At 36.9% G+C, this 22360-nt stretch overlaps 1 protein-coding gene and 1 pseudogene across 3 annotated transcripts in view; both read left to right on the top strand.

Annotated features, from left to right (window-relative positions):
* Positions 1–22360, top strand: part of NEO1 (neogenin 1) — a 239249-nt gene that overhangs the window by 128213 nt on the left and 88676 nt on the right. For all 3 annotated transcript variants that reach the window (XM_047074419.1, XM_047074420.1, XM_047074418.1), the window contains exons 6-7: positions 1981–2135; positions 4170–4290. In XM_047074419.1, the coding sequence (XP_046930375.1) occupies positions 1981–2135; positions 4170–4290 (276 nt within the window). The remainder of the gene's footprint in view (positions 1–1980; positions 2136–4169; positions 4291–22360) is intronic.
* On the top strand, positions 9717–10443 carry LOC124508940 (40S ribosomal protein S3-like; annotated as a pseudogene).

Genomic DNA, 22360 nt, shown 5'->3' with positions numbered 1-22360 from the left:
TGATAAATTTTACCACATACAAATTGAAAATTTTGGTAGAACAACAGGTGCCTTAAGTTAAAAGACAAAAGAAAAAGTTGGGAAGAAATATTGGCAGCGTGTATGAGACTTACATTAGTGTATTAGCCCGGGTCCAGTCAGGGGCCAAAAACCACACCAGGAATTTGAACAAAGAAATATTAATATAAAGAATTATTAACTAGTAAAAATGTTTTAACTACTAAAAAGGACAAAGGACTCTAAGGAATACTGAAGGAGCAGGTACTACCTCTAGAGCAAAAGGAGCGAACAACTTGGAAAAGGGCATCCCAGTCTAAGGTTGCAATTCAGACCTCAGAGAGGGTATAATTGCTGCCAGAGAACACAGCCATGGGCCAAGCTGGTCCACAGGAGATCTTCTAGATTCCACAGACCTGAGCTTGTGTGTGGAAAGTTACCTGCTGGGGTACCACGGGTCTAACTGATGATGAGCAGGAAGTTGCTTCTTAAGATCATGTGTTCTTTCCATCCTTGGCTCCTACCAGTTTCTGGGGTTCTACCTACTTGCTCCACTCTACTCTTACTCTTCATTAACCCTGGATTTGTTCCCAGGACCTGCCCCAGTCTAGCCCTATAGCCAGTGGAGTAGGCAAGAAAATGAAAAAAAAGACCAAAGCAGATTGGAAGAGAAGAAATAAAACTGTCTCTATTCACAGACAACATGATTGTTTATGTAGATAATCCCCCAATTGTCTATAAAAAGCTACTAGAACTAATGAGTGAGTTCAGCATGAGCATAGGATAAAAAGTTATATACGTAAATCATATTAGCAGTGAACAATTGGAAACTAAATAAAAAATTAAGTATGAAAAAAGTAGCACCAGAATCCTTAGGGAAATACCTAAAAAAAGTATGAACAAGATTTGTATATTGGAAACTAGGAAACAATGATGAGAGAAACCACAGAACTAAATAAATGGAGAGGTAAACCAAATTCAGGGAAAGGAAGACTCAGTATAGTTAAGATGTCAAATTGCCGCAAATTTAACAATCCCAATCAAAATCCCAGCAGGCTAAGCACATTTTAGCTCAACCATTAAAAACAAAAACAAAAACAAACCTTGATGTTGTCATGGTTGCTCATTTGATAGAACTACCCTACAGTGGAACTTGCTGCTTTCTGATACAGGGAGGCTTATCATTTGAAATTTTGAAATAGGGATTAATGAAACCCCTTGTCAAGGATATTGTATAGGAAATTACAACGTTAGGTTGGAGGTTGACTAAATGATCTATTCTTATCCTTCTAATTCAGTCTTTCTCTGTTATTTGTAAGTGCGTGATTTACAACTTTAGGGCAGGGAGAGAGAGATACTGGAATGTTGAGACTTTTTCTGCCGAAGGTCCTGCCACTATTTCTCCCACCTTTGAAATCTATATCATGCAATGAGGGATGTTACTAACGAGGGATGTTACATGAGTGAACTACTTAAGGCCTCTAATATGACATTTGTATTCCCTTTTTGGTTTTTTTTTTTTTGGTGTTTGTTGTTGTTGTTGTTGTTACTTATTCAGCTGACTGACAGGAAAAATAATGTTAGTTTTCTCAGTTTTTTTAAAAATTTTGGTTATGGTTCTTCTGAAATGGTATAAACGTTAGGGAAGTAGTCTTTTAATACTCATTTTTAGACAGTTTAGAATATTCATATCAATTTCTTCAATACAGTCCACTTAATATATATTTATCAACAAGGAATCTCAGAAATTATCTTTATAATTATCCTTCCAGTTAATTGTACCAAAATACAATTCGTAAAGATATGTATGGAGTTCCAACAAATGTTTTGAATGTATGTTACATGCTTTTATAAAACTATGTGAAAGCCTCAAATAATAAGTAAAAATCCTGTGAATTCTATGATTTAAAAAAATTATTTGAAATGTGAATAGCTAGCTATATTTATTTTTATTAATATCCTAATTTCCTTTCTATTTTAAAGTCCAACCAGAATTCTTGAAACAGCCGACGAATATATATGCTCATGAGTCCATGGATATCGTATTCGAATGTGAAGTGACTGGGAAACCGACTCCAACCGTGAAGTGGGTCAAGAATGGAGATGTGGTTATCCCAAGTGATTACTTTAAGATTGTAGTAAGTATTTTTCAGAGGACGCTTATCTCTGAAACCTTTACATGTCTTTATTTTCTTTTAATTTTTTTAATGCTTGTTTATTTTTGAAAGAGAGAGAGAGAGAGACAGAACTTGACTGGGGAAGGAGAGAGAGAGGGAGTGACAGAATCTGAAGCAGGCTCCAGGCTCTGAGCTGTCAGCACAGAGCCCGACATGGGGCCTGAACTCATGAATCGCAAGATCATGACCTGAGCTGAGTCAGACACTTAACCGAGTCACTCAGGCGCCCCTTTGCGTGTCTTTAAATGCAGTCACTAAGAGATCTGTTGTCTTCCACATGCCAGTTTATGTACCGCAGATGAAGATAGAAAAATATTACAGAATGTAATCTCTTCACTGGCTGATAAGAAAGCTGAGCCTAGACATGGTTTTGGTAGTTTTTATGGGATCGCATAGCATGTCAGTAGTTGAAGTAAGCCTAAGATCCAGATCTGATCAGCAGTCTAGTATTTCTACTCAGACATGCTAGCACTTTTAAAGACAGCTGTCACTCTTTTCTTGGTAATGATTATCCTGTTGCTCTCTTCATATCTCTATTCAAAGAGCAGCATCTGTCCTTCATATATACTGATTCTAGGCCCTTCAAAATAAGTATGACCCAGGGTTGTGACAATAGATTAAAAAAAAATTCTTAAGAATTAAATAGCATTAAATTTATTTAAGAATACCAAGCCATTGGGGCGCCTGGGTGGCACAGTCGGTTAAGCGTCCGACTTCAGCCAGGTCACGATCTCGCGGTCCGTGAGTTTGAGCCCCGCGTCGGGCTCTGGGCTGATGGCTCAGAGCCTGGAGCCTGTTTCCGATTCTGTGTCTCCCTCTCTCTCTGCCCCTCCCCCGTTCATGCTCTGTCTCTCTCTGTCCCAAAAATAAATAAACGTTGAAAAAAAAAAATTAAAAAAAAAAAAGAATACCGAGCCATTAATTGTTTTTTGTTTTTTATATAGGGTTAAATGCTTAGTAAATATTGTCTACTGTTATCATTGTTTTAATCCTAGTAATAGAAATATCTAGGTTTGGGGCGCCTGGGTGGCGCAGTCGGTTAAGCGTCCGACTTCAGCCAGGTCACGGTCTCGCGGTCCGTGAGTTCGAGCCCCGCGTCACGCTCTGGGCTGATGGCTCAGAGCCTGGAGCCTGTTTCCGATTCTGTGTCTCCCTCTCTCTCTGTCCCTCCCACGTTCATGCTCTGTCTCTCTCTGTCCCAAAAATAAATAAACGTTGAAAAAAAAATTTTTTAAAGAAATATCTAGGTTTTGGTAATAAGGATTCATATCTTAAGGTACATATATGACATTCATAGAAATAATCAGAAGTAATTATGGTTGTTAATGATATAATGTCTTATTATAAATTTCTCTCATTAGTGATTCATTCTTAGTAAGAATATAGTTTCTATTTTGAAGTGCATAATCTTGTATGTTATAAAAGGTAATTCACAAGTGTTTAATTAAAAAGCAGTGTGTTACAGCTAAATTGGCATTTTTTTACTCTTTTTGTCATTTTCACAGTATTCTTAAAAATCTTAAAGCCATATTAATAACAACAGTATTTGACATTTATATTACTTTATAATTTAAGGGAAGTCGTATATATGTGGCCTCCCTTAACTTATCGTGGTCTAATCTGTTACAACTAATGATATTAGAGATAATTTTAAGAAAGTGCCTTGAATTCATAAATTCAGACTTTTGCTGTGGTCACGTGGTATTGCATGTCAGGTATTTTTCCAGACAAAGATGTAGGTTCTCAAACATTGTAGGTATTACTTTCTATAAGGATTAAGTTCTTAATTGGTTAGTTACAGTGTTTCCTGTTCTAGGCAGTTAAATCAGTACCTTGTCAATAAAATTCAGTTAACAGGTACATAGACAGATATTTTGATAGCTGAATCATACAATTTTACTTGTTCTTCCTCCCCAGAAAGAGCATCCTCTTGAGATTTTCAACTAATGTTCATCAGTTAAATCATAACATTTTGCTTATGTTTTTCTTTCTCAGAAGGAACATAATCTTCAAGTTTTGGGTCTGGTGAAATCAGATGAAGGGTTCTACCAATGCATTGCTGAGAATGATGTTGGAAATGTACAAGCTGGAGCCCAACTGATAATCCTTGAACATGGTAAGAGGGGCTGAAATAGTAAAATGAAAGAGGCTGACTGTGTAGAGGAACTAGTACCTGTCACAGTACCTATTACTCTGGGATACCCCATGATTAATATCCTGTTTGTAAAGGCCAGTATATGGCATAGCTACGAGGAAGAGAAAGCAGTCTAAATAATTTCTGTTGCTTAAAATGGCCTATAAACACAACTTTGGAGAATGTTGAAAAGGAAAACTGTAAAATTAGACTTACATGAATGTTCTTCACATTTCAGTTATTTTAATTTTACAAATATATTTCTGCTCTATTAAAATAGAAAAACTTTACTTGAGGTAATGTTTATTTTACATTAAATTTTTCTAAAATAAAAATAACTTGCCTTTTCTGATTATCATGCACAAAAATTGCTTATTATAAGATCAGACAACATTGAAAAGTAAAAAGGGGGAAAAAAACCCCTACTCTATATCAGTCAAAGTCGATGGGGAAACCACACAATAATTTGAACAGATGATCGTTAATACACAGAACTATGAACTATAATGGGATTAAAGTAACAAAGGGTTGGCTAGCAAGAAGTAAAGAGAACTCTAGTGAATATAAGAATGGCAGATATAAAGAGCAGCCACAACCTGTAGGTCTGAGAGAGAGTGTTCAACCCCTCAGGACTAAAATCCAGACCGTGTTGGAGAGAGTGTGGCCATGTCTCACTGGACAACAGAGTAATTGCTGTGCTATTATGCTGTCAAACCCTGCTCAAAACCCAGTGTCTAGTGTGCTAGAGAAGACCAGTCACAAGGGGATGTCTCCCTGAATGCTTTCTGCTACAAAACCACCTGAGGGGTTGGAGTGTTGGGAGAAGCACCCTATACTAATAAAATTTAAAACATATGTCCGCTGCAGAGGAAAGGTAGATAAATGGGCCAGCTTCATTTTTGCAGAGCAGGCAATAAAGTATGACTTCGGAGTTGAGAGGCAATAAATTGGTAATGGCACATGCCCCATATCGTGCCTTCTAGGAGTACTACATATGAGCATGTACAGATGTGTATGTGGTTGAATAACACATTTGCTTAGAACAGCATACTGTGGACGTCTTCTCATGTCAGTAAACACATAGATCTATGTCAACATTTTCCACTGTTGAACAGTATATATGCACTTTGTATAAGTGATTCCCTATTAATATTTAAATTGTTTCTTATGTTTTACCATTATGAACAGTGCTGTGCTGAGCTTCTTTACATGATTATTTTCTCACACTAAATTACTAGAAGTTGAATTGTTGGATAACAGTTCTGTGTCAAATTGATAAGGATACCTGTTGGATGTATTGTTTGTTTTAGCAAGGAGCATTTTTCATTTTGTGCAATTCTCAAGAGTACATGGAGAAGATAAAGCTTTTGACATGTAATCTGGTATCCGAGTCAAATTAAGTTCAGGTTCCAGTGTGGCCCCAGCCACATAGCCTCGTTGGGAAAGCTAAGTGGCAAAGATGGCGCCTACCCCGGCTTTTCACTAAAATAGCATATAGGATTTTTACATGCTCTTTCTCGAAAATGTATTTAAGAGTACTGTTACAAAAAGGAATAAAATATTAGAACTGTTCTTTTTCTTCCTGTATCTGTTTGTGACTATACCTTTCCCTATTTATTGAAAATGATTTAGTAGAAACTTCTTACTTTTCCATCTTGGCAAAGTGCCTGAGTATGATTACCAAACCAGGCACGAAGGTAGATAGGCTTGTTTCTTTTTAGCAGCGGCAGTGGTTTCCCTTGGTAAAATTTGTGAGTCTCTTGGGGTGATTTACGTGGAACTAATAAATAAAGAGATTTCAGTATATTTGTGTTTGGGATCACCATTACAGATTTAATAGTAAAGATGGTTGGCTTTGCTAGGAGGTCCCTAAGCTAAATCTAATTGGGTTTTCCTCTGAAAATGGGTGGCATGATCATTATAGTTGCAGTGTGTGTTTTTTTCCTTTTTGAGACAACATTTCAAAACCAGACAACAGGGGCGCCTGGGTGGCGCAGTCAGTTAAGCGTCCGACTTCAGCCAGGTCACGATCTCGCGGTCCGTGAGTTCGAGCCCCGCGTCAGGCTCTGGGCTGATGGCTCGGAGCCTGGAGCCTGCTTCCGATTCTGTGTTTCCCTCTCTCTCTGCCCCTCCCCCGCTCACGCTCTGTCTCTCTCTGTCCCCAAAATAAATAAAAAACGTTGAAAAAAAATTTTTTTAAAAAAAAACAAAACCAGACAACATTTCCAGGCTGGCAAAATTTTTTAGTAGCCTTGTCAGGGATGAATTAAGAATGCATGGATTATAAGGAAGGAAGTGGCATGTTATTAATTTTGCTTTTTTAATTTGCAAGATAAATATGTATGTGGAAAAGCTAAAAAGAGAATATAACAGTTTATAAGGTCTGATCTCTGGAGTTTATAATATTGTAAAGGATGTAAGAGATGTGTACAATTTAATACTAGTCCATAATAAGTGTTATTTTTATAGTACAAGTAAAGCAGTAATGCAGCATATAGTTTGGAAGAGAGGAATTCTGTCTGTGCGATCATGGACGTTTTTTCATGGAAAGTGTCCCCTTTGTAATAGGCCTTGAATTATAAGATTTCCAAATGTTAAAAAAAGGGCTTGGGTCAGTATGGAAATAGAGTGGAATACCTATACCTGTAGGAAGGTAGCCTGTAAAGACAGAATAAGATCAGATTGATCATGGCCTTGATTGTAAATAGTCAAAACAATACCGTAGTTAGGCAGTCTGATGATATAGTCAGGTTTATTTAGAAGAAGTCCATCTGAAATTAATATAACACTGTGTGCTAACTAATGAATTAAAATAAAAACATAAAAAGCCAAAAAATGAAAATACAACCATCCCACACACCCAAGAAAAGAAATAGGTGGCAGATTGAAGGGGGCATCTAGTCGAAGGAATATTGTTATAAAAAGACCATTCTAAGTAGTTATACTAGAAAAATAGAAAGCATCCTAATAAAAAATATATGGGGTGCCTGGGTGGCTCAGTCGGTTAAGCGTCCAACTTCGGCTCAGGTCATGATCTCACGGTCCGTGAGTTCGAGCCCCGCATCAGGCTCTGTGCTGACAGCTCAGAGCCTGGAGCCCGTTTCAGATTCTGTGTCTCCCTCTCTCTCTGCCCCTCCCCTGTTCATGCTCTGTCTCTCTCTGTCTCAAAAATAAATAAACGTTAAAATATATATATATATATATATATATATAGAGAGAGAGAGAGAGAGAGAGAGAGAGAGAGATAGATATATTAGTGATTTATTTAATCCAGACTTTATCAACTGATTGGATATTAAACATTATTATAGAAAAGTCAGAAATACTTCCCGGGCTTTTTCTGGGTGGCTAGAAGAGTGGTGATGCCTTTCCACAATAGAAAAGGAAGGTGGACGGAAGTGGAAGGGGACTTCTACTCAGGTATAGATAGTGGACATAGAACATCCCACTCTCACCTACAATAAAAAAGCTGGATGATTTACAAAATCATAATTTTTCTGAGTCCATCAAAGAGCTGAGCTTGCAAAGCAGCCAAGTAAATTAAATTCCAAAGAATTGAACACTCTCCTGTCCCCAAGGAATGGGTCATTAATTGTTTCACCTTTGGCAGAGCACGAAAGATTTGGCTGCTGTAAGAGTGGATAAGAAGAAATCAGCTAAAGTTTTATGTGATAGTTAAAGACTAAGCATGAACTAGTTTGGAATACCTCAGGGCCCCAGATGAAAGGGAAGTTCATACAGGCTTGCAAATACATATCCCTGGAACTCCACAAGATACTCATTGTGAAGACTGGAGGCAAGTCAGAGACTTGAGAAAAGTCATTTTGGGGGCGCTTGGGTGGCTCAGTCGGTTAAGCTAACTTCGGCTCAGGTCATGATCTTGAAGTTTGTGGGTTTGAGCCCCATGTCAGGCTCTGTGCTGATACCTTGGAGCCTCAAGCCTGCTTCAGATTCTGTCTCCCTCCACTCTCTGCCCCTCCCCGATGCACACCCTATCTCTGTCTCTCTCAAAAATAAATAAACGTTAAAAAGAAAAAAGAACAGTCATTTTGGTGGTGAAGAGGTAAAAGAGGTAATCTGTAGCTGCTGATAGATAGGTACAAAACCACTCTCATTTACTCAAACTCCTTTAAGCCTCAAACCAGTGCAGGAGGGGCCGAAAGCCTTATTTCATAAATTTATGGGGGGAAGATGAGAAGCCAAACCCTTCTGCTTCCCGAGGGAGGAACCAACCCTCTGATGCGCAGGACCTCCTAATACTGAGGCTGACCAAGGACAATTGAAAATCCTACCTGCCCTACCACCAAGCAATAGACAAAAAAGCTTTCTACTGCTGGGGGAAGGTCAAGAATATAGAGATCCCTGTGTCATAGAGTTATGTGGAAATAGTTGAAAGCTGAGAGGAAAACAGGTAAATTGAAGAACTCTCCTTCATCTCTCTTCTTAAGCACAAGATAATGGTAGTCCACCATTAGAAGAATTTGAAATCTATGGTGTGCTGAAGGTAACTAAAACAATAGTAAAATCTATACCAAGTTCAATTCCTATCTAAATTGATTTAACTCCTCCACACTAATGGCTTGACAGAATAGATATGCCATGTTCCAAGTGCAAATAATAATTATCTCAGTCTCTGCTCAGCATTCAATAAAAAATTATTGGACATAAACAGAGCAAGGGAAAACTGGTCCTTTGTTGATAGATAAACATTCAACAGAACCAAATTAAGGAGGCCCAGATATTGGAACAATCAGACAGGGACTTTAAACTAATTATTATTAGTATATTAAAGGAGTTAGTAGAAAAGGTAGATGACTGAACAGAGGAGGAATTTTGGCAGAAAGATGGAAACCATGAAGATACTATATTTGCATTTGTCCAGAGAGTGAAAGGGTTCTATAACCAGAGGAAGGGAAATTATTAAAAATAATAGTATCAGAGATGAAGCATTTACTCAGGGTGATCATTGGGCTCACGACAGCTGAGAAAATAGTCCATCAACTTGAAGATAGTTCAATATAAATTAAACTGAAATAAAAGAAAAAGAGAGAATGAACAGAGTATCTAAGATGGGAAAATATAAGATGGTTTAACAAATTGGAGCCTCACAAAGAGAAGAGAACAAGAACAGAACAGAAAAAAATAAATATTTGAATAGATAATGGCCAAAATTTTTGAATTAAAAAAATGAACAAGACCATACCACAGGTCAAAGAAGAAGCTAAGATAGCCCCACGCAAGCTAATGATAATAATAATAGTGGTAGTAGTAGTCATAAAAGAAGACACACCTATATGCATCATAGTTAAATTACTGAAGACCAAACATAATGAAGAAGTCTTGAAGGCAGCCAGAAAGTTTTAAAAAGATATAGAGGACTTTTTCCTTCGGTGGCACTCAGTGGCAAGATGGTGCGAATTTCTAAGAAGAGGAAGGTTGTTGCCGTTGGCCTCTTCAAAGCTGGATTGAACGAGTTTGTCACTTGGGAGCTGGCTGAAGATGGCTCCTCCAGAGGTGAGGTCTTAGTTACACCAACCAGGACTGAAATCATTATCTTGGCCACCAGGACACAGAATGTTCTTGGTGAGAAGGGCCGGTGGATCCAGGAATTGACCACTGTGGTTCAGAAGAGGTTTGGCTCCCCTGAGAGCAATGTAGAGCTTTATGCTAAAAAGGTGGCCACTGGAGGTCTGCATGCTATTGCCCAGGCAGTCTCTGTGTTACAAAACTCCTAGGATGCCTTGCTGTGCGGAGGGCCTGCTTATGGTGTGTGGTTCATCATGGAGAGTGAGGCCAAAGGCTGTGAGGTGGTGTCTGGGAAACTCTGAGGACAGAGGACCAAATCCTTGAAGTCTGTAGATGGCTTGATGATTCACAGTGGGGAACCTGTTAACTACTACATCGACACTGCTTGCTGTATGCCATGCGCTGCTCCGACAGAGTGTGCTGGGCATCAAAATGAAGATCATGCTTCCCTGGGATTCACATGGCAAGACTGGCCCCACAAAGACCCTGCCTGATCATGTGAGCACTATGGAACCCAAAGATGAGTTATTGCCCACCACTCCCATCTTGGAACATAAGAGTGGGAAGCCAGAGCTACCTGCCATGCTGTAGCCAGTACCCACAGCATAACAGGGTCTCCTTGGAAGCTGGATCTAGAGTTTGCTCTGTAAAGACCTTTAATAAAATCTTTGAAAAAGACACATGGCCTGAATAGACTTTGCATCCACTGTTTGGACTGAGGATTCTTTTGCACCAAAAGAATATTACTTGATTGATTCTTAGGACTGCCTGGTTCATAATGCTTCTGGGCTTTCCCTTGGTTTCACCTGTGATTGTGAGGCAAGAGCCAGAACAGGAGGACCCAAGCAGAGCTAACCCTAGGGATATCCTGTAGGGGAGTAAATCTGGCGATGCTGAAGCACCTTGATCAGTTCATCTGTGGTTGGGGATTATAGGTTTAGAACAGGGATATATTTGAGATGGTTTTCTTTACGTGGTGTATAAGGAAATCTGTGTTGCACACAGAAAATAAATATAGTGCCAATTAAAATACATAGAGGAACAAAAATAAACATTACAGCAGACATTTTACCAGAAATGGTGCCAGCCAGAAGGCAGTGGAGCAGTTTTAAAGTCCTATAAGGAAAGAAAGTCAACCCAAATAATATACCCAACAAAAAATATCTTCTAAAAATTAAAGTGAAATAAAGACATGTCAGAACAAAAGCTGAGAAAATGTACTGTCCGCAGACCTGTGCTACAAGTAATGTTAAAGTTCTTTAGGTAGAAGTAGTATGATACCCGACAGAAACTTACAGGTCTTCACAAAAAAACAAAACAGGCCAGAGTGGGTTAAAAACAGAAAAGTAAATATAAAATTCTTTATTTTCAGCAGTTAATGAAATAACTTACTATCTAAACTAGGGACCACCGATATTTCAGTAAAGGTCTAGACCATAAATGTTTTAAATTTTATGGGCCAGTATCTGTCACAGCTACTCAGTTCTGCCCTTGTAGCATGAAATCAACCATATAAATCAACTTCGACTTTTCAGTAAAACTTCATTTGCAAAAAGAGGTGGCAGGTCCTTGTTTGCTGATCTCTGGTCTAAAGAAAAATAGTTTATAACCTATAAAATTAAAATGTATGACAAAACAGAGTACAGTAGGATTAAAAATAAACTGTTGTAAGATCCCTTTATTACATATCAAATTATAATATATGAAGTAGACTGTGATCATTTAAAAATGCATATCCTAAAACTTAGGGAAACTACTAAAAAGTAGAGAAGGAGATTTAGCTAATAAGTAAACAGTGGAAATAGAATGGAATCTTAAAAATTAGTCTAAAATAAGGAAAAATGGAGAAAAAGGGAACAATGAACAAATCGACAAATAAAAAACAACTAGCACAATAGTAGATTCAAATCTATGTGTCAATTATTGCATTAAATGTAAATGGCTTAGGCCTTAAAACAAGTCTCAAAACATTTAACAGCATTTAAATCATCCAAGGTCCATTCTTGGACCTCAATGGCATTAAAACCAAAACTCAATAACAGAGACTAGAAAATTCAGAAATATTTGGGAATTAAACAATTCCTTCTAAATAACCCATGTGTCAAAGAACAAGTCACGAGGAATTAGAAGATACTTTTAACTAAACGAAAATACTCCTTATCAAAATTTGTAGAATGCAGATAAAGTGGCATTTTGAAGGAAGCTTTTAAAAGCTAGATTAAAAACGAATTAAATCTAAAGCATTCAGAAGAAGAAAATGATAAAGAACACAAATGAAACAGAAACAGTACTAACAGCTGTTTACTAGTTACTAACTAGTTACTAACTAGTTTTTTGAAAAAATAAATTTAATTGGAGTATGTTTACACTGATCAAGAAAAGCAAAAAAATATCAGTATCAGGATTGAAAAGGAGGATGTCATTACAAATCCTATAGACTTTAAGAGGACATAGGGAATATTAGAAACAACTTTATGCCAATAAATTTGAAAAGGAAGGTAATAGAGCTAGTTTGGTTAGGAGTGTTGAGTTTAGGTTAGAATAGAAGAAAACTAGTTAAAAATGTCTAGAATCAGGAGCAGTTCATGTCAGAAGCTCAGGAAAAAGGTTGAGGAAGAACATAACAGGCTTTGGTTTTGCTAGGTTTTTTAAGAGTTTTAATCAAACTCTTGCTATAAATTAAGGCAGCTAAATATTTTATTTTCTTGTATGTAGTGAATATTTTGTCCCCAACTTTTATGTGGCAGTCTTTCACACTATTGTAAATTAAAACTCCCTAACTCTGTCTTTAGTAAGTGGAGTTTTAAGGGATCATATATTGTCTAGTCATATTTTTTTGCCTTCAGACTATTGTCTTAGTCAGCTAAAGTTCATCTTTGCATACTGTCTTGAAGATCTGCATGGATACCATCACTATAATCTTTGGGTAAGTTTCTTGCCATGTGTTATTTTCTTAATCAAAAAATTCATTCTTGTTTCTACCTTAAATCACCACAATTTTCTGTGGACTTACATCTCAGCCTCTTACTTTATCTACTTAAAGATAGCATTTATTGGGGCGCCTAGGTGGCTCAGTTGGTTAAGTGTCCAACTTTGGCTCAGGTCATGATCTCGCGGCTTGTGAGTTCAAGCTCCCCATCAGACTCTGTGCTATCAGCACAGAGCCCACTTCAAATCCTCTGTCTACCTCTCTCTGCCCCTTCGCATCTCTCTCTCTCTCTTTAAAAATAAACATTTTTAAAAAATGAAAATAAAAATCTTCTTTTATCTCAGTCTTATACACATCATTTAAAAAATATGGCCTATAAGAAGCTAGAAAAAGAAATTTATATAGCAGAAATAGCACTTTATATTTGAATGTATGAAAACGTGAAATCACAAATCAGTGTGGATTGAAAGAAACCTGCATTACTTGATATGTGGATAATTGGTGTTTTGTAAAGAATTACATTATGTGTTTATCTTAATGTCAAAATAAAATATAGAGAGAGTTAGGGCGCCTGGATGGCTTGGTCGGTTAAGCGTCTGACTTCAGCTCAGGTCATGATCTCCCGGTCCATGAGTTCAAGCCCTGTGTCGGGCTCTGTGGTGACAGCTCAGAGCCTGGAGCCTGTTTCGGATTCTGTGTCTCCCTCTCTCTCTGCCCCTCCCCTGTTCATGCTCTGTCTCTCTCTGTCTCAAAAATAAATAAACGTTAAAAAAAATAGAGAGAGAGTTAAACTTTTAATTGAATCCATAAAAATGTTGAAAGATGACAGAAGAGTCTTGCCATTTGCTTTTACATATAAAAGAGGTAAGAGAGAATACAGATGGAAATTTGGTATTTTAGGGTGTAAAAACTTAATTCTTCTTCATAGAAAGTATAACTAAATTAAAGAAGAAACAAGGTAGGGAAGAAGTTTAATATTCTGACTATGTAAGAATGCGCACAAATAACTAACATAAGCTTACAATTCACAATAGAGCAAAGATAAAGATAATTTCTAAACACGACGTATGTTCCACTTCACTATCAAAGATACAAGATTAAGTCAGTGAGATGTCATTTTTGCCTAATGAAGATTTTATATCTTCTAATGAATTATTAGTTTATAATGGTTGGTTAGTGTGTGATTAGGGGTTGTGCTTTGCTTTCACTCAGCAAAAATATAAATTGTTACATCATTTACTAACACCATTTTGACAATTATATGTTAAACATTACTGACTCAACCCATTAATTGTTCTTTTAGGATTTTTTAAAAATTATTTTATTTTTGAGAGAGAGACAGAGACAGAGACAGAGTGCCAGCGGGGAAGGGGCAGAGAGAGAGGGAGAACAGAATCCAAAGCAGGCTCCAGGCTCTGAGCTATTGGCACAGTGCCTGATGTGGGACTCGAACTCACAGACAGTGAGATCATGACCCGAGCCAAAGTCAGACGCTTAACTGACTGAGCCACCCAGGCGTGCCCCTTTTAGGATTTTTCCTAAGGAAGAAATCAATGATTTGGACAAAGACTGTTAATATCAGCATTTGTATTTTAAAAAGAAAAAGATAGGGATAAAGAGAGAAAGAATAGGAAATGACTTACATGTCCCAAAATAGAGGAAGTAGTTAAAATAATTATAGTACAACATTGTGATGGAAAGGTTATTTGGCCATTAAAAACCATGTCTTTGAACACTCTTTAATGACATCAGGAAAATCTCCAGATGTAATGTCAAGTAGAGAAGTAAAATACAAAGTTATGTATACCAAATAATCTGAATTTAGTTAAACAATTATATACACATATGGAGACATTCCCATTCCAAAATGTTAACAGTGCTTATCTTTGGATACTAATATTTTTTCAGTTTTCTGAAATAACCATATATTCCTTCTATAATCAGTAAAGGTTTTATTTTTTTTAACTTAATACTAAAGCTATCTTTCAGTGCTAAAATTTAGAAAATACACCGAACACATAATTTTGAGGACTTTCTGCCAAAAACGTCATAGAATTACAAACACTTCCCTTCATAAGAGTTGGGTTGTATTGCAGGAAGTGAACAAAGCAATTTCCAGTAGACTCACTGCTACCCCTGATTTGGTAGGACAAGTACTAGAGGCCTGAGCAGCCTGGAGGAGGAAGGATCGAAACTGGCCTGCTTGGAGCCTCTCCCTTTGCATTCATTACCATTGTGAATCTCCAAGAGTAAAATAGAATGCAAGTATATAGCATTCCCAAATCTGTTTGACTATGGAGCTTTTGTCTTTTTTTATGTACACTCATTAATATCTTAAAGGGCACAATTTGGGATACATTGATGTAGAGATATTCAAAGGTGGATGGACAAAAGTGATGTTGGCAAACAGCCCACAGGCCAAGTCCAGCCAACCTCCTGTTTTTGTAAGTAAAGCTTTGAGACCCAGCCACGCTTGTTTACTGATTGTCTGTGTCTGGTCTGTAGTTGTTTTCACACTACAATGGCAGAGATGAGTAGTTTAGACACAGACCACATATCCCACCACGTCTGAAATACTCATTCTAGCCCTTTACAGAAGTTTGCTGAACATGGACACAAATGAGAGGAATCGTTCAACCCTGATACTTTGTGATCCTAAGTTATTTCTGGTCACTGGAAGTCTGTTTCAGTGAAAAGTTTTAAAATGAAAAAAGTGGGGGTAGGTAGAGAAAGGCAGAAGAAGGGCAGGAGAGTGAAGGATATAAGGGTAACAGAAGAACGTCAGACGTAGCGTGTAACTCGATGTGTCATGATGACGGACTCCAGAGAGGAGCTGTTAACAGAAGAACTACCAACTACAAGAGAGTTTGCTAGCACATCTTTGTGGCTAACATCCGAGAGACGTTTAAATACCAGAAACCCCATGGAGTAAATTATTGAAAGTGGAAAGAATCTTAAGATGATGTTTACATTCATGCATCAGGTTTAAAAATAATATTGAAAGTATTTGAGTGTCTTTGAGACTGAGCCTTATTTTTGTAGGGGGAATTTTCTACTGCCCACTGGCTACCATCTGCTGGCTAGTGCTTCGTTGCAAGAAGGTAGTTTCGAGTACCCACAGTTGGCCTCCGATATAATTTGGACGGTTCGGGTTTAAGTTAATTATCACCTTGGAATGTTAAATGAAACTTTGTAATTATAATTAAAATATATGGAACATGTATGCAACAACACTAGAAAACAGAATTTCTAATTGGGAATTAGAATTTGAGAATGAGTATGTTTGAAACATACCTTTCTTTTTTTTCCTCCAGCTTTATTGAGATATAATTAACATTCAATGTTGTGTAAATTTAAGGTATATAATGAGATGATTTGTACATGTTGCAAAATGTTTAGCACAGTAAGGTTAGTTAACACATTCTCTACCTCACATAACCGCCATTTTGTTATTCTGGTGAGAACATGGTGAGCTCACCCCTCCTACAACTTTCAACACTACAACAGTATTGTTTGTTAGAGTCACCGTGCTGCACATTACAGCACCAGATCTTACTCCTTTGTAAGTGGAAGTTGGTACCTTTTGACCAACATTTCCCTATTTCCCCTGCCTTCAGTCCCTAGTAGTCATTATTCTACTCTATTTCTCATACAATATGAGTCAATGCCAAGCATAGCTTTCTTAAAATATTTAATTTCATGTGTGTTGGGAGTACTTTTTAAAAATTTTTGGTTAACATACAGTGCAAGATTGGTTTCATGAGTAGAACTCAGTGATTCATCACTTACATACAATACCCAGTGCTCATCACAACCAGTGCCCTTCTTAGTACCCATCACCCATCTAGACAATCCCCCTCCCACCTCCCTCTATCAACCCACAGTTTGTTTTCTATCATTCAATATTCTCTTGTGGTTTATTTCCCTCTCTTCTCTCCCCACCCCCCGTGCTGTTTTTAATATTTACTTTATGCATTTCTAGGAACAGCAACTGTCGATTTTAGAATCTCTTGTAGTTTTAAAAATAGTTACAGCAGTATTATTTTTATTTGCTGCCAGTTAAATTAATATTATCTGTCATTTTGTGCCAAAGTACTTTCTATGTCTTATTGTCTACTGAATGACTTTAAGTATTGGCATTATGAAGTATTGCAGTTAAGATAGTAAGAATTAAGTAAAATGTGTTTTGTCCATTAACTTTTTATTAGCCTTTCTTCCTGTCACTTTGAATTTAAAAATAGATTCCAAAATTATCTTGTAAGATTTAAATTTAAAAACACAAGAATGTTTTTCTTTGTACACTCATTCATATCAAGTCTGATAATTGTCAGTTGTAGTTCCAGTAAGGGAAGATGAGCTGGTGAAAAGGGAGTAACATGAACTTGTTTTTAGTAAAGGAAATTCATACTTCACCAGTTCATTAAATGACTTCTAGGATATTATGGCCATGGTAGATAAGGATACATATTCAACTTCACTTTTTTTGTGTGTGACAGAAACATTTGCAAAAAATTCCACGTGGTATCTAAGGTAAATACTGAATAATAGAAGTTCTGGAATAAGTGACTAAGGCCTGGCATGATTAAAAGTTGGCTAGGTAGCAGGAAATCATTAGTCATTAGTGGAATATTTTAAATCTGAAGCGCTAGGATGTGTGATAGTTGGTGTTGATTTTAATCAAAGGATAAATTCTAATCAGTTATTTTACCTTTTTGTAGCAGTAATTATAAATTTAAGAAAAGTTTTAACTCAAGACAACTATGATGAAATTTGACTTCTTAATCATGAATTCCATGTCCAGGAACTTACTGTGATTGAAAATGCATCTAATGTCAATGTCTTGGTTCTGGTTCTTGTCTGCCATTAACTTGCTGAATGATTGGGTCAGGTACTGAAATTCTCTGATTTTAATTTTCTGTAAAATGGAGGATTTAGATTATATGACTTCCTTATCACTCAAATATTCTGTTAAATGCAGCTGTTACAGAAATATATGCACTAACTGTAAGATGCATTTTGAATATTTTTGTTTAAAATAGATATTTCAAACAAATATAGTTATTTGTATTAAAATAGATACATTGTTTGCAGAAAGACTGAGGCATTGCCAGTTACCTGCCATAATGTGTATAATGACACAAACCTCATACAAACAACCTGAATTACTGGCTTCATGTCCCAGCCCCACTACAGATGAGGTAGTTAATCTCTCTGAGTATCATTTTCCTTATCTATAAGTATAAACAGTAATCTCTGCACAGCACACTTCTGAGGGGCAAATAGACTAATAAAGTTGACCCTTGAACAACATGGAGGTTAGGGGCACTGACCTCTGCACAATCAAAAATTTTCGTATAATTTGACTCCCCAGAAACTTAACTAGTAATAACCTATTGTTGGCTGGAAGCCTTTAGTAGTAAACAGTCAATTAACACATGTTTTATATGTTATGTGTATTTTAGACTACATTCTTACAATAAAGTAAGTTAGAGGACAGAAACTGTTAAGAAAATAATAAGGAGGGGCACCTGGATGGCACAGTCAGTTGAGCCTCTGACTCTTGATGTCATCTCGGGTCTTGATCTTGGTGTCTCGAGTTCAGGTCCCACATTGGGCTCTGTGCCGGGCATGAAGCCTACTTAAAAGAAAAGAAAAGAAGGAAGAGAAAATACATTTGAGCTACTATACTGTGTTTATTAAAAAAAAAAATTGTGTGTAAGTGGACCAGTGCAGTTCAAACCCATATTGTTCAAGGGTCAGCTGTATATGTAAAGCATATTGTAAATCATAAGCACTCTGTAACTCTAGGGTAATAGTAATTTGAAAGAATGTACAAAGGCAAAGCTACTGAATGGGAATTTAGTAGTCAACATTAAATTAAAATGGAAATAGAAGGTTAACTTCATGGGGGCACCTGGGTGCCTCAGTCTATTAAGCATCCCAATTCAGCTCAGCTCATCATCCTACGGTTCATGAGTTCAAGCCCCACACTGGGCTCTCTGCTGTCAGCACAGAGCCTGCTTTGGATCCTGTGTCCCCCTTTCTCTCTGCCCCTCCCACTCTTGCTCTCTCTTTTTCTCTTGCAAAAATAAGTAAACATTAAAAATAAAAAGGTTAGAGGGGCGCCTGGGTGGCGCAGTCGGTTAAGTGTCCGACTTCAGCCAGGTCACGATCTCGCGGTCCGTGAGTTCGAGCCCCACGTCGGGCTCTGGGCTGATTGCTCAGAGCCTGGAGCCTGTTTCCGATGCTGTGTCTCCCTCTCTCTCTGCCCCTCCCCAATTCATGCTCTGTCTCTCTCTGTCCCAAAAATAAATAAAAACGTTGAAAAAAAATTTTTTTTAAATAAAAAATAAAAAAAATAAAAAGGTTAGCTTCATGAAGCAAGGTTTGAGAGTTTTTTCAAGTAGACAGTAATTATTTAATATTCAATTAGATCATTTAAATTTGCAAATAAGAAAAAAATCTTATGTGACCAGATTGCAAGGCATCTGAAATGGTTTGCTTAAAACTAACTTGCACAAAATAGTTTTAAATAAATATAATCCACGTTCACTGTAAAAATAAGAATGAGTAATTGACTGCAATAAAAGTAAATGTACCTTTTACCCCTTCCCTTAATCTCACTTCCTAGAGATAGCCCATGTTAGCAAACATTGTGTATTTATTCAGTAACTATTTGTTGAGCAAAATTCTATATGCTATTTAAAATTGTATATTCGACTGCACTGAGTGGTGGGGGTGAAATAGCCAACAGGCAGGCATGATTCTCTGCCCTGTTAGTGTTTATACACTCTAAGCATAGACAGACATTGAGCAAGTGAATAAATAAAGTAATTATCGATTTTATGCCTATTTAAAGGAAATGAATCCTTTACCCTCTGATAAAGAATTATTGAGGGTATACTGAGAGTTAACTTTAAATAGGATGGACAAAGAGGCCCTTTCTGATGGCATATGTAAGTTGAGACTTGAGCCTTAGAAGAAGCCTATGTGTGCGCACATTTTATACTTACATATGCATATACACATGTCATGATTAACCTTTTCATTTGCAGAAATGAAATTATGTTTTTCTATGACTTAACTGAATGGAATTTGTGGACATGCTGGCACTTACAGGTTTCCTTTTTTTCTTCTTTTTTTACTTGCTCTGTTATCATCAGACTGGAGTATGAGGAGACTTGTGTTTTCATGTTCTTGATGGCAGTGTAAATTTTTTTGAAATGCAGTTTTATAATTTAGAATTCATATGCCCTTTCATCAAATAACTCTATTTGTAATAATTTATCTTGCATGTATAGCTATCAAATATTTAAAGATATTTATGTTAGGCCAGGATAACTCTGGAAACAATTCAGTCAATACAGTTAGTAAGGGGGCTGATTAAATAACATGAATGCAATGGATTACTAGGTAGCTGTTAAAATATAAGGTAGATATGGAAAATATCTGAGTTATATTATTAAACAAGTTGCAGAAAGGTATATGTAGGCTGATTTCATTTGTGGGAAAGGTAAGATAGAAGGATATTTGAACAATACCTTTGAACAGGGGTTAGGGGCCCCAACTCCCGTGCAGTCAAAAATCTGCCTGTAACTTTTGACTCCCTAAAAACTTTACTAATTGTGAGAACCATGAGAGATGACTTTTTACTGCAGTACACAATTTGCTGGAGAGACAAATGCTTACACAGAGATGGTTGGTGTTACACAACCGTCATTAGCTTCACACAGCATTTTCAGCAGATACTTGCAATACCTTAGCTCACCACAATGGCAACAAGACATAGCTACTAAATTATTACAGTACAGTATATATTGCAGTTGATCTTATATAGGTACAATTTATTTTTAAAAATTTTTTAAAGCATTAAACTACTTTTTAATATTTTTTAATGTATTATTTTTGAGAGAGAGAGAGAGCACATGTGAGTGGGGAAGGGGTAGAGAGAGAGGGGGATAGAGGATCCAAAGCGGGCTTTATGCTGACAGCAGGGAGCCTGAAGGGAATTTTTTTTTTAACTTTATTCATTTTTGAGAGACAGAGCATGAGCAGGGAAGGGGCAGAGAAGAGAGAGACACAGAATCTGAAGCAGGCTCCAGGCTCTGAGCTGTCAGCACGGAGTCCGATGTGGGGCATGATCGTGAGATCATGACCTGAGCCGAAGTCTGATGCTTAACCAACTGAACTACCCAGGTGTCCCAGCAGTAACAATTTAATACTGTCTTTACATTTGTTTACATTCCTCTAAACTGCACATGGCACCATGTATATAGACTGTGCCTAAGTTCTGATTACTTTTACCTTGGTGTATTTTAACTTTGTGTGTATTTTATGGTAGTAAATTATAAAATAGACTAGTATTTCCATATATTTATGTATTGATGACATATCTAACTTTTTCTTACTTTTTTGGATATTTCTAGGCTATAAAGTTTTATTATTATTTCTAGGCTGTGAGTTTTTTCAAATTGTTTACAAATCTCCAAAATAATTTCTAATATATTTATTGAAAAAAAAATTCATGTATAAGTGAACCCATGCAGTTCCAACTTGTGTTGTTTAAGGGTCCTCTGTAGATGTATATATGCTTATAAGAAAGTTTTATAAATCTACACAACAATCTGTTAATTGTGCTCAAATGTGAGGAATGGAGTTGGCAGTGTCTGAAGATGGGGAGGGAAGGACAGTGTTTTGTAAGTATTTGAAAAGTCAAATAAAAAATCTGTTACAAATTAAATTTGGAATATTGCAATCAGGTCTATATACATAGTGATTTTTATTTTGTTCAGGATAGTTTAAAACTTTTTGAGTTTATTTCTTAAAAACAAAATACTATTAGAGAAAAAGTAGGTATTTAAAGTATTTGGCCACTATCTCCAAATATTTTCCTATCTTCAAATATCTTCTATTAGAGCTTCCCCCCCCCCCACCCACTGGGAGATGAATCATGTCATATAAGTGCTAAGGCAATTACATATAGTTTATTAAAATATTAAAGCAAATTTGTAAAACCAACAAGAATTTTATTGAGTGTGTGTACTGTGTAAATAGAGCTTCCTAGTTACCCGGCAGCCAGCAGGAGAAAGAAAAATCATAGAGTCCAGTTTAGCTGAGTTGGAGACTCAGTTAAGTGACATGCCTTATATCACGTCGCTAGTTAGCATCAAAGTCAGGACTGGTATCTATGTTTTCAGTTTCAGAATTCACTGTGCCACTTAGCAAATTTAATGTTTTTAAGACAAAGATCATCCACATTCTCTTAATTTCAAGGTCATTTCTTTGAGTCTGCTGTTGTTGTACTTACTGACAAGGCTGGTTATGTGTACCACTTTGCAAGGGTGACCATGCATCTGGTGTGCCTGAAACAGCCCTAGTTGATGTCTGTTGTCCCAGCATAATTACCAAAAGTGCTTTCTTTTCACTCTCCCAAGTTATCTGGCTGTGGACAGTATATTCTACAGTCGCTCCAATTATTGCCATTCTATTGAATCTGAAAAGCCACGAACAATACCAGGGTAGAAATTTGGTATTATGAGTCTAAAGAACTGTAGTGCCAGCTGTGCTAAATGCCAAAACGCTGCTGTAATTCTGAGT

This window comes from Lynx rufus, unplaced genomic scaffold (genome assembly GCF_022079265.1).
Source record: "Lynx rufus isolate CCGP_SWC_20201006 ecotype Redwood Valley unplaced genomic scaffold, mLynRuf1.p SCAF_13, whole genome shotgun sequence".
Taxonomy (NCBI): Eukaryota; Metazoa; Chordata; class Mammalia; order Carnivora; family Felidae; genus Lynx; species Lynx rufus.
Note: the sequence above shows the minus strand (reverse complement) of the source record. Positions and strands in the feature narration are given on the sequence as shown.